Source organism: Trichosurus vulpecula, chromosome 3, assembly GCF_011100635.1.
Source record: "Trichosurus vulpecula isolate mTriVul1 chromosome 3, mTriVul1.pri, whole genome shotgun sequence".
NCBI classification, from domain to species: domain Eukaryota; kingdom Metazoa; phylum Chordata; class Mammalia; order Diprotodontia; family Phalangeridae; genus Trichosurus; species Trichosurus vulpecula.
This window is the reverse complement of record NC_050575.1, coordinates 376,819,386-376,832,124: the sequence shown is the minus strand read 5'-3', so window position 1 is coordinate 376,832,124 and position 12,739 is coordinate 376,819,386. Positions and strand designations below refer to the sequence as shown.

The 12,739-nt window shown below is 41.4% G+C and overlaps 1 protein-coding gene across 1 annotated transcript in view; it reads left to right on the top strand.

The window, feature by feature from the left end:
* Positions 1 to 2,868: 2,868 nt before the first annotated feature.
* The window catches only part of TK2 (thymidine kinase 2), a 44,705-nt gene continuing 34,834 nt past the window's right edge, over positions 2,869 to 12,739 (top strand). Inside the window, exons 1-3 of the mRNA XM_036751737.1 lie at positions 2,869 to 3,196; positions 7,697 to 7,734; positions 10,076 to 10,150. Of these exons, the coding sequence (XP_036607632.1) occupies positions 2,974 to 3,196; positions 7,697 to 7,734; positions 10,076 to 10,150 (336 nt within the window). The 5' untranslated portion in view covers positions 2,869 to 2,973. The remainder of the gene's footprint in view (positions 3,197 to 7,696; positions 7,735 to 10,075; positions 10,151 to 12,739) is intronic.

The window sequence follows — 12,739 nt, the reverse complement described above, 5'->3', positions numbered from 1 at the left end:
AACCTGTTAGAGGCTGGAGTCCAAAACCTCCAGTGCCTCCTGTGACTTATCTGTGAAACAATACTTTGTTTCTCTGGAGTCTTCCTGGTTATTGTATTGTTCAGAGTTCTTAGTATCTCACAGGTCATGTTCTTTTTCTCTTTTAAAATTTATTTTTTTTCTGAACTTAACCAACACAAAATAAAACAAGTATTTCCTCAAGCGTAGTAGAAAAGAATAGAATGGGGGGGGGGAAGGGTTGGAGTCAAGATGGTGAAGGGGAAAGCTTTAGAGTCTAGCTCACCCACTGCACCTGCTTGATAAAGACCTAGAAAACTCACCTGATCTAATTCTGTTCTGAAAAGGCAAGAAGATTGTATATGTGTGATGGGAGTTTTTGACTTCTTTATTTCCTTTTATTAGTTTTTATTATTGCAAGGTGAGGGCTACTTCTCCTGCAACTTTTGGTTAACTGAAAGCCTATCTTTTTTTAACCTCACCTAGACAAAAACTGACTCATGGAATAGTAGTGTTATGGGAAGACAGTTTGACATATCTTAGAAGCCAAAGGGAAGTTTGACCTTCCCAAAATGATATGTTATTTGAAGAAGAATCTCAACTGTCTCCCATTTCTTGGTTATCTTGACATGAAAATCTCCCTTCCCCTTTAATCAGCCCATCGTGACCCCTGTAAATGTACTTTAATCTCTAACCTGACTTAGTTTACCTATAGAGTCAGTTTAACTACATTTATTTCCTTTAGGGATGTATGAGATCATGACTAAATTTGTTCAACTTTTATATTAAAGGAAGCATGGCATTATGAATCTATTTTTTAAAACTTTTATGGCCTAAGAATGTATGAGACTGCAATATGTAAAATAATAATTTCTCTGTCACTGATATAATTTTGTCTAAAAAGCCTTTTTAGAATTCTAATCTTTGTTCAGGGTTATTTTTTTTCTGAAGCTGTGCTTATGCATAATAAAACTTAGATTTTTATCTTTATAATTTCTGCATTGTGGTAGATTTACTTCAGCAGTAATAACCTACCATGTGAACTCTCATAACACGAAACTGCATCTCTATTATATATAAAACTTGCTTTTCTTTTTAAGTGTATGGTGTGTGTGTGTGTGTGTGTGTGTGTGTGTGTTGTCCATGTAGGTTATGTGTGCCTGCCTAGATTTGTTTAGATGTAGCTTGAAGGCATAAATAGATCTATTTCTAGAGGCTCTTCTGCCTGTCTCTGCATGGGAGACTGATTCAAAGTCTCTAATGAAGTAATCTGAGGATAGGGAAGTGAGAAAAGGGTCAGTTCCTCTACACATTAGCTTCTTCCCAGAGTCTTTTTCTCTCTTCAAAGACCTTCCTGAAGAGAATCTGGAACTGGGTGTCTTGAAGCTGGAAGCCAGAATCAAAAGGATCTCTTTTCTCCTTAGCTTTAGACAACTTTGCCCTTCATGCAGGCACAGAGCACTCTACCAAGGAGGAGAATCCTACACAATTCTTAAAAAAGAATACTCAATGACTGATTCCCGCCCCACCCCCACCAAGGAAAACAAAGCCTTTGTAACATATAAGCATCATAAAGCAAAATAGATGCACGAATTTGCCATGTCCAAAATTGTATGTCTGCAAATTGGTTCCATCACCCCTCTGTCAGGAGGTAACATACTTCATCATTGGATCTCTCTCCAGTCATTGTATCGACAAGAGTCCTCAAGGCTTTCAAAGGTGTTTTTTGTTATAACATTGTTATTGAAGAGTTTGTTCTCCTGGTTCTATTCATTTCACTGTGCATCATTTCATACTTCCCAGGCTTCTCTGAAACTGCCCATTTCCTTATTTCTTATGGCACAACAATATTCCATCATAGTCATATCTCACAAGTTGTTCAGCCACTACTCAATTGATGGGCACCCCCTTTTTTCAGTTCTTTGTTACAAAGAGCTGCTATAAAATTGGGACCCTGTTTTATCTAAACTTTTGGATTCCTAGTGCCTAGTACATAACTTTGCATACAGCAAGTGCATACTTATTGATTGACCGTGTAAACTCGTGGAAGGTTCTTATGCTGAAAGTTTTCAGGAGTGACTAGTTTGACTAACATCAAATTGGTTTACTCAGAGTCGGAAGGCCTGGGTCCCAGGCCTATCTATCTCTGTCACTGGAAAGAGCTCTTGGGTCTATTCATTTAGCGTTAAAGAATCAGAGACCATCCAGGCCCTAAACTTGGGTGTTAAAAAAAAAAATTATTTTGATAACTGCATTTCATTATAGTCCTCTTCCCGCCCCTCCCCCCATTAGAATGTTAGGCAGGGGTTGTTTTTGCCTTTCTTTGGATCCCCAGTGCTCAGCTCAGATAGTAAGCACGTAATACTTGATTCTCCTTCGTAATCCTACATATTTTATTTTATGCATTTAAAAAGGTTGTTCTTTATCGTCACACATTTATTTATTTATATTATGTATTAATCGCTTAAACAGGAGTCGATATTCTTCACCAGACTGCCAAAGGGGTCCATAACCCGCAAAACCTGGGATCTGATTCGAATATGAAAGATGCAGCTAAAGCCAGGCGGCGGGGGTAGGGGTGGGGTGGGGGGTGGGGCGGGTGGCTAGTTAGTAGCAAAGCTAGGATGCGAAATGTGCTCCTTTAATTCTCCGCCCTGTGCCTTTTCTCCCGAATCACTTAACCAGCGTCTTTGGGGCTAAAAATCTCGCGTGGCTTTTAGTTGGAAAAAGCCACCGAACCCTGGGTGGCAGGCAAGCCTGGGCTTGTTTTTTCTCCACCTGGTGAAATCGGGAGGTGCAGCCTTAAGAGCCCGCCCCTCGGCCCGTCGCCGGCCACTAAGATTCGAGGGCTCGGCCCTTTGCAGCATCCGCCGCCGGCCTCTCGCAGGAAGCACAGGCAGCGTCAGGAGACTGTTGCGGAAGCACCGAAGGCCGGCTGCTTGTGCGCTCGGGGCCGGTCCGCACAGCCGGGGCTCCATGGTGCCAGGGCGCGCGTGGGTCCGGCTGCTGCTGAAGACCTCCGGACCCGGGGTGGGGCTGCATCCCCGCGGGCCCCCGTTAACGTCTGCACCCAGCCGTGGGAGGCTCTGCCCCCTGGCCCCGCCGGTCCGGCATCATCACCTCCGCCCCCCGGGGCTGACCATGGCCTCGGGCTCCGAGGGGCAGCTGCAGCCCGTTCCTCCCTATGGTTGGCCCATGGGTAAACCCCCTGTTTGTTTCTCTCTTTGCAACCCCCTCTCCCCTGCTGCTCTAAGGAGAGACCGAGGCTTTCTCTGCTTTTCAGATTTGGAGCGTGAAAGGGCCCTTAGAACACAGAGGGTTAGAACATAGAATGTTAGACTGTAAGGAACCTGGAAACGAGGATTGCTGGAACGGGAAGCGCCGTTAGGACAGGTGTCAGATAAGAGACATTAGAATACAGAACGTTAGCGCTGTAAAAAACCCCAGCGCGTGTATTGTTAGAGCTCAAAGGGCCCCTAGAACATACAGTGTCCCAGGTGGAAGGGACTTGACAATACAGTGTTAGAACACAGAATGTCCGAGCTGGAAGGGTCCTTAGAACAGGTGAAAGTGTCATGGATGTAAGGGATATTGGAATGCCGATGATCAGAATATAGAGAGCTGGAGTTATAAGAAGCATTAGGACAGGCATCCGCAGAGCTGGAAAACCTTAGAACATAGAGCCGAAAGCACCCCTGCCATGGAAGAGGAGAGTTCAAATCCTCCTTCAGACACCAGCTTGATCGTTCTGGGCAACTTGTCTCAGCTTTAGTTTTTTCATTTGTAAAGCCTACTTCCCAGGGTTTTTGAAGGGATCAAAAGAAGTAACAGAAAGTGTACTGTGAAAATGCTAGCCATTATTGTTAGAGTAGAAGGTTAGTGTTGGAAGGAACCTTAGGGACCTTGCAATCCAATCTCGTTTTTTCTTGATGGTGAAGCTGAGGCTTAGAGAGATTTTATGATTTGTCCGTGGTTACAGATGCAGTAAGTAGGAGGAAGGCAATACGCATTTATATAGCCTCTGCTGTGTGTCGGGCACTGTGCCAAGTTTATAAATATTAGCTCATTTGAACCTTACAACAGTCCTGGGAAGTAGGTGCTGTTATAACCCGCACTTGACAGTTGAGGAAACTGAGACAAACAGAGGTTAAGTTATTTTCTCAGAGTAAGTGTCTGAGGCCGGATTTAATGTCATCGAACCCATTTCCTGTTATATCTAGGCCAAGTTGCTTAGAGAACAGTTGGTCCATTGGTGTGGGTGCATCTTTTTGAGTGCATATGGCAATCCTGTGCCTTTTATAGCCTATTCAGTTCTGGTCTATCCCTTTCCTTAAACACTTAAGAAAGAATTTATCAAACTTGCCGGATGCCTTCTTTTGTTTCTTCTAACTGTAAAACCCACTTAATAGGTGACAAAGTGTGGTTGAGTTTTGCCTGAAGCCCTGTGGTGGTACAGATGGGGCTGGAACCCCAATTACCTGATATTTGTTCCACCCCCCTTTTCGCTATATCACTATGTCCTATGTCCTTGCCCCTATAGTCACTAGTTTGGAGATGATTTTTCTACCTTCAGCAAATTTCACCTTCCTTTAAAATGAATACTGTGTGGTGGAAAGAACACCATACAATACTTCAGGTGTGAATCCTGGGCTTGAGTCCCAGCTCTTTTATATGCTACTTGTATTACTTTGGATAAGTTATTTTTCCTCCTTTCTGAGCCTCACTTTCCCCATCTGTAAAATAGGGATAATAATAATTGTTTTATCTACTTAGAGTTTTTTTTTGATGATCAAATGATACAAAGTATGTAATGCTCTTTGTAAAAATTAAAATCACCATGTAAGTGTAAGCTATGATTGCTTTTTTCTGTTCTCTCCGCTAAACAATTCACTTATTGAATTGAAGTGAGTGAAGGCAGGGAAGGAAATAAGTATTAAGTGCCTCCTAGATGCCAGGCCCTGTGCTAATCACTTTATAAATACTGTCTTAATTTGAAGGGAAGAGGAGTATAGCCTGAAGATAGAGTTCTGTATTTTGAGTGCGTAGAATAGGCCCTTGCACACAGTAAGTCCTTCATAAATGTTTATTGAATGGTAAAACTCTCTCCTTAGTTTATTTGTATTTTTAAAGCTTTTTTTTGATGGTTTATATTTTTTGCAGCCTAGTTATTTCCCAATATACAACCTCCTTTGAACCCTCCCTTGTATCTAAGAGAAACAGTTGAGCAGAATCAACCAGCAAAAGAACTTTGATAGTGGCATTCACACTCATGGTCTTCAACCTCTGAGTGGAGAGAAAGGAAGAGACTTTGGTCTCCTATAGTCTAACATCTTAATTTTACAGATGAAGAAAATGAGGCCCAGGGAGATTAAGTGACTTGGCTAAGGTCACACAACTACTCTGTAGTAGAGCCAAGATTCAAGCCCAGGTTCTGAGACTCCAAGTCCAATGTTATTTCCACAAAACCACAAGTGTTTCATGGTCTATATTCCTAGAACAAGATCGATTGTTGCCGTTAATCATTATTTGGCAGTTTTGTAGGGTTATTTTCATGCTCCCCTTTCTTCTGAAGCATCTTTTGCTTCAGTCATTGGTTTAAGTTTAAAGTCTGGCTTCAAAAGTAAAATACTGCCAAGTCACATCTTCCATGGACAAGAGCAGAGGTTCCCAAACTTATATGGCTTACTTCCCCCTTAAAAATATTACTCAGTGCCCCCCCCCCCCCGGAAAAACCTTTAATGGCTTTTTTTTTTGAAATTTGCATCATTTCAAAAAATAGAAATTATTTTTTAAAAAAATGACATCTTTAATAATTTATTATAAATTTGTGGGATTTTCCTTGCATTGAAATTTTAATGATGCACTATTGTAACCATATAGTATCGTATTGTAAGCAGGTCATTACATGCAAATTCATCTTGGACTTCCTGACAGTGCTCGACACACTTGATTGCCAGCACTTGCTTGTTAAGACCTGTCAGTGGACTTGACCACTGATGGGTTATAACTTGCATTTTGTGTGTTTATTTGGAAAATAATGTAATCAGTGTGACTTAAACTCTGTTATACAACAGAGGAAACATGTATGAACGTTTTTTCAAAATTTTCTTGTCTTTTCCTCTTTTTTATGCTTCTACAGCCCCCTTATTTTTATTCAACATTGCCCAGTTTCACTCGAGGCTATTTACCTCCTCTCCCCCTCCCTCCCCTGCCCATGTCGGGGCAGTATCACCCACTTTGAGAGCCTCTAAGAGTACATCCTCAGAGGTAACCTCCTTGGGTACTCTCCTGAGCCGCTTAGCAGTCAGTGCCTGTGGTATCAGTGATATAAAGTGCTAGGTAGTTTGGTGGTTAAGAGCGCAAGCCTCAGACACATATGGCCTGTGTGACCCTGTGCAAGTCACTTGGCCTTGTTTGCTTCAGTTTTCTCATTTGTAAAATGTGCTGGAGAAGAGAAGAGCAGGCCACTCCATTTTCTCTGCCAAGAAAACCTCAAATGGGATCACAGAGTCAGACACAACTGAATAATAACAACAAGAAGGCCATGCTGGAACATGGAAGGCCATGTATAGTTTTACATAGTTTTTCCAAAATTTTGATTAAGGAAGTGAATTTTATTATCACTACTTTCATAATTGGTTGTTGTTGAATCATGTCCAACTTTCTGTGATCCCATGTACCATAGTACACTAGACCAAGGCTAGGGATCCTGTGACCTCAAGGCCACATGTGGTCCTCTAGGTCCTCAAGTTCGGCCCTTTGACTGAATCCAACTGAACAGTTTGTTCTGTGAAGTTTGGATTCAGTCAAAGGGCCGAACTTGAGGACCTAGAGGACCACATTTGGCCTCAAGGCTTTAGGTTCCCCACCCCTGCACTAGGCCCTTCTGTCCTCCACTGCCTTTTGAAGTCTGCCCAATACTTTCATAATACACAATAATAATAGTTTATATTTACTTATGTAGATCTTTGCAACTTGCAGAGTGCTTCCTAATAGTAACTCTGTGGTGCTAATATTATGCCCATTTTCCAGATGAAGAAACTGAGGCCTGCAAAGGTTTGTGGCTTGCCCACAGTCACATAATCTGACTTGGTCCCTGGTCTTTTGACTTCAAGCCCCAGAGTTCTTTATCATATTTCCATAGCTTTTAACAGTTTATAAAGTATTTCTCTCCCCCCCCCCCAACTGGTCTTGTGAAGTAGGAATTATAAGTCATTTTAATTACCATTTTGCAAATGAGGAAACAGTGGCTCCAAGAGGTTCTAAGTGATTTGCTTAAATTCACACAGTGGTGGAGCCTGGATTTGAACAGAAGTCTTCTAACATACAAGTCCCATGCTCATTTTGTGGTGGTGTTCAGTCATTTCAGTAGTGTCTGAGTCTTATGACCCCATTTGGGGTTTTCTTGGCAAAGACACTGGAGTAGTTTGCCATTTCCTTTTCCAGTTCATTTTACAGATGAGGAAACTGAGGCAAACAGGATTAAATGACTTGCCCAGGGTCACACAGCTAGTAAGTGTCTGAGGCTGAATTTATACTCATGTCCTCCAGACTCCAGGGCCAGTGCTCTATACACTGCACCATCTAGCTGCCTCATTTCATGTAGAGTTCATGATATAATAGCATAAACCCCAATATGGTGATATTTAGCCTTCTTGAAATAACTGTTTCAAGTATGGTCACTTCTTTTCTTTTTTAGATAAGCATGAGAAAAATAAAAGGGACCAAAAGTCAGTGGTAAGTACTTATTTATATACACACCTTCTATTGCAGGGTATATGTTTATACTTTGTCTTGAGATTTTTATGAACGTAATTCAGTGTAACATACATTTATTACTCATCCATTGTGTGGAAAGGATACAGAGATACAAACAAGAAAGTCTTTGTCATCCAGGACTTTGTAATTGTACTGAAGGAGACACAATATAAACACTAATAAATAGATCCTAGAGAATTTGAGGAGGGGGAGAGCATTAATGAGGTCAGGGAGTATGGAGGAATTGAGTCAAGCTTCCCTTAGGAAGCTCAGGGGGATTCTCAGAGGTGGAAGTGAACAGAGAGTGCATTCCAAGCTTGAGACCATCGTAGGGGAGGTAGACTGGCAAAGGCCACTTTGTAACGTAATAATGTGAAATTAGCTTAGAAATGTGAGTAGGAGCCATATCGGCCAACTTTAGGTGCCAGACTAATGAAAAAGATTATAAAATAATGAAGCAAGAAATATCCTTTTTAAGGACTTGTAGAATTGACATCTTGTGTTAGAGACAGTTAGAACAGTGCTAGACTTGGATTTAGGAAGTCCAGAGTTGAGATCTTCTCTCTGAAGCATACTAGCGAGGCAGGTAGATGGCTCAGTGGATAGAGTGCCATCCTTGGAGTCGGGAGGATCTGAGGATTAGACATTTGCTAGCTGTGTGACCCTGGGCAAGTCACTTAACCCAGTTTGCCTTCAAAAAAAAAGTAAAGAAAATGATGCTTACTAGCTATGTGGCTCTGGTCAAGTCAATTTGACCTAAGGCTGAGTTTCTCCATCAATGGTCATAATAGCATCTCCTTACAGAGTCGTGAGAATTATTAGGTGTTTGTAAAGCACTTTGCAAACCTCCTAGTGCTACGTATAAATACTAGCTATCGTTATTATTACTACTCCTAGTACCCTCTTATCTTTACTTTGTATCAGAGCTACTTTAACACTTAGAGTTATTTTTCACCTTTGTCTTTCTCAGAAGGCAGAAAGAACGTAGGATTGGGAAGCAGTAGGCCCTGGTACAAGCCCTGGACCTACTGGCATTTATTAAGCCCCTACTATGTGGCAGAAGACTGTGCCAAGCACTGGGAATATAAAGCAAGGCAAAAACGTCCTGATTCTCTAAGAGTCCACAATCCAATGGAGGAGCCAACATGGAAATAACTAGGTACAAACAAGATAAATATAGGTTAAATTGAGGATAATCATGAAGGATAAGGAACTGCTTTTTTATTTTTAATAATTTGGAGACAATCTGAATTAAGTGACTTGAACAGTGTCCAAGACTAAGTATTTGAGGCCAGATTTGAGTCATCCTCCTGACTCCAGGGCTGGTGCTCTATCCACTATGCCACCTAGCTACTTCTGTTTTTTTTTTTTTTTTGGAGGCAATCGGGGTTAAGGGAACTGTCATTGAGGGTCCTGGGAAAGGTTTCTTGTAGAAGGTGAGATTTTAGCTAGGACTTGGAAGAAGCCAGGAGGCAGACAGAGGTGAGGAGGGAAAGCATCCCCCCTGAGGGGACAGCCAGTGAAAATGTAGAGATGGGAGATAGAGTATCTTGTTTGAGAAACAGCAAGGAGGCCAACGTCGCTCTTACTGTCACTAGGATACATGGAGGAAAGTAAAGTGGAGGAAGAGTGGAAGCGACGAGGTAATGAAGGGCTTTAAATGCCCTGGGAGTTATTAACAAAAATATCATTGGTCCTCATCGTCATCCTCATCATCCTGTTTCTCTCCTAGCTCTTTTGTAGAGGCATTCTGAGAAATTAGATCCATGAATAAATAAATGTAAATACAAACAGCAATTTGCTTATTTTTATCCATGAAAACAAATGCATTATTTGCTTATTAATCATTTCAATGACTGTATATTCACTGCATGGTAGTTATTATGACTCCACTAAAGCCCTCTTCTAATCCTGCCTCCCATTATGACTCGGGGTTCAAGAAAGCCATGCCAGCACAGCACCAGCTTGGGTCTGTCCCACCATATAAGAAAGGCTTATGGACAGACTATGGATGTCTCTCGTCTGATGACCAGCCTGGCCAAGTGGAGGAAGCCTCATCACTAAAGGGCTGGCCATGAGTGGATCATTTTTTGCATCAGCTCATGAGCATCTACTAAAGCATGAAAGGGTTTCTGTCTGCTTCCGTGGAGGGAGTAGCAGCACTGAGGAAATCGGAATCCTTGAACTACTGAAGTTCTAGTTGTTTTTTATAGATAGTGTTGACATTGTGACTCTCCATTTCCCATCCATCCCCGTGACTATTATCCTGATCCCTGATATTTCTGGGACTAACATCCAACAACAATTTATCTTTCATCAGATCTGTATCGAAGGTAATATCGCGAGTGGGAAAACGACATGCCTGGAGTACTTTTCTAAAACGACTGACATTGAGGTACTGATTCAGAAGTATTATGCAAGGCTGTATTAGAAGTATTGGATAAAGCTGAGAGAGTCTTACAGGTTGAAGCAGTTGTGAAAGCCCCATGATCTTCCTAGGTCTAGTTGGGATCTAAGTATGATCGTTGCCTACTAGACACTCAAAGTCTTTCATAGACCTCCAGATAAGCCCTTCATGCCCCATAAAAGTGAATTGATGTCAGTGTTACTTGTCAGTCAGTAAGGATTTATTAAGTACGTACTACCTGATAGGCACTGTGCCAAGCCCTGGGGATAGAAAAAGAGGCAAAAGACGGTCCCTGCCTTCAAGGAGCTTACACTCTAAAGGAGACAACAAGAAAACATGTACAAGCAAGCTAATTATACAGGATTAATAAGAAATAATTTACAAACGGAAGGTACTAGAATCCAGAGGGCTTGGGAAAGGCTTCCTGTAAAAGATGGGCTTTTAGTTGGGGCTAAATTATCTGTTATTTTTATCATTATTATTTTGTTTTTATTTCCATGTTCTTATCGTGTTCAAAGGTTCAGGTAGGAATGGTCCTGGGACGAGTCACCGTCCTACTGTTTAAAAAAAATTAATGTTCTGTGGACTGTTCTGTAGATGGCTAAAATGATTGCTTTTTGTAATTGAGTACAAGCATAAAAATATGAGTTCATCACTGAAGTAATCCTCAGTTCAGTAGCAGGCAAGGGATGAAAGCCTGTTCTTACATGTCTTCTGTGTTTTGAATGTTTTTTTATTCTTATTATAATCCTCATCATCTCATAGGAATCTTCAGACATTTCTGCATTCTAGTAAACTGCCCTGCTTCCTGCCCCCATTCTTGTCTTGCGCTCTCCTGTCCCTTGGCTTTTACTCCTACCTTCTCTCCAAAGCCTGGAATAGGTTCTCCTCCATATCCATGTGTCTCCTCTTCTTCAAGACCACCTCTTCCACAAAGCCTTCCTAGACCTTTCCCTCTCACCCCACAAATGAATGTAATTTCTCCTTCTTCAGATTTCTAATAGCACTTTGTCTGAATCAGGAATTCTTATCCTTAGGTCTGTGGATCCCCAAAGTACAGTGTAGATTTCAAGGGGTCTGTGACCTTGGATGGGAAAAAAATGACAATAGCTAGCGTTGATGTAGTGTTTAAAGTTTTGCAAAGTGCTTTACAAATCTTAAGCTTACCAGAACCTCACCCTGGGAGGTAGGTGCTGTTATTTTAATAATAATAATGATGATTGTAATACCTAATGTTTATATAGCGAGGCTGTTGTGAAAGCCCCATCACTAAAGTGCTGAGTGCTAAGCACTTTACAGTTATTATCTCATTTGCTTCTTACAACGTCCCTGGGAGACAGATGCTATTATAATCTCTGTTTTACAGTTGAGGAGACTGAGGCAGAGGGAGGTTAAGGGACTTGGCATTGAAGACTTCAATGGATATGTGATCTCTTCAGTGTGGATGCTTTTATTCCCCATCACAGATTATATCTCTCAACACCCTCTCATCCAATGAGATTCTTGTTGTTTTTGCCTGTGGAATTATTAAACATTTAGAGCTGGAAGGATCTTAGATATCAACTTGCTAGCCCCATACCTTTATTTGGTAAGAGAAAGTGATTGCCCAAAGTTACACAGATGGTAAGTGGAAGAGCCAAGAGACCAGGCTTCAGATCCTGAGCTCTATCTACCTTGTCCCTCCCCAAGCCGATAACTGGACAGTTCCTGTGAAACTGGAGATGACGGCTGCCCTGAGACTCAAAGGAGAGAATTCTCTGACTTGGCTTTTTGAATGTAAGCAGTAAAAGGAAACTCTGCCCGTGCTGTGGGCTGAGAAGCAGCGGTATGTAGGGGATAGAGGGCCGGCCTCAGAGTCAGGAAGACCTGGGTTTAAGTCTGGATAGACCCTTCAGGCCCACAAAGCACTTAGTCCTTGAAGTCCCCAAGTTACAGGTAAATGGCTCTTGTATCAGAGGATGGAGTTTCTACCCTGGGAATGCTTCCCATTGATGAAATTGCAGGTCTAGAACTCCACCCCCACTAAAAAAAACCCAAAACAAGGTATTGAATCTTTGCCCCCACTTATTTGCTTGCTTTGCTGTGAGTTCATAGGATCACAGACCTAAAACTGGAAGGGACCTCAAAAGCCAACTGGTCCAACCCCCTCATTTTATATTTTACATATTTAACATCTCTATAGCGCTGTAAGATTTGCAAGGTACTTTGTAAATATTTTCTTTTTTTATACTCATGACAGCCCTTCCATAACCCAACTTTCCCCATCTTGGTTTTGATATATCAAGTGGCAGCATAAGAAATTAAATGGGAATTTTGGGGGGAGTTTTGTGGAAGCCGCAGAGGACAGAAGGCCAGCAGATGACATGGAAGAAGTTTAGAAACTCAGAAATATATAAAATGTATTATGTAATATTGACATATTTTGTCTTTTAATACCATAAATATACACTATTTCTTTTTTAAAGTTAAAATATGACCAAATAATCCAAATTTTACAACAAGGTACTGTAAACATAAGAAAAGAAAAAATTCAGACTTCTGGTATGAAGGGAAGGCCAAAAATTTTGATGCAGATTT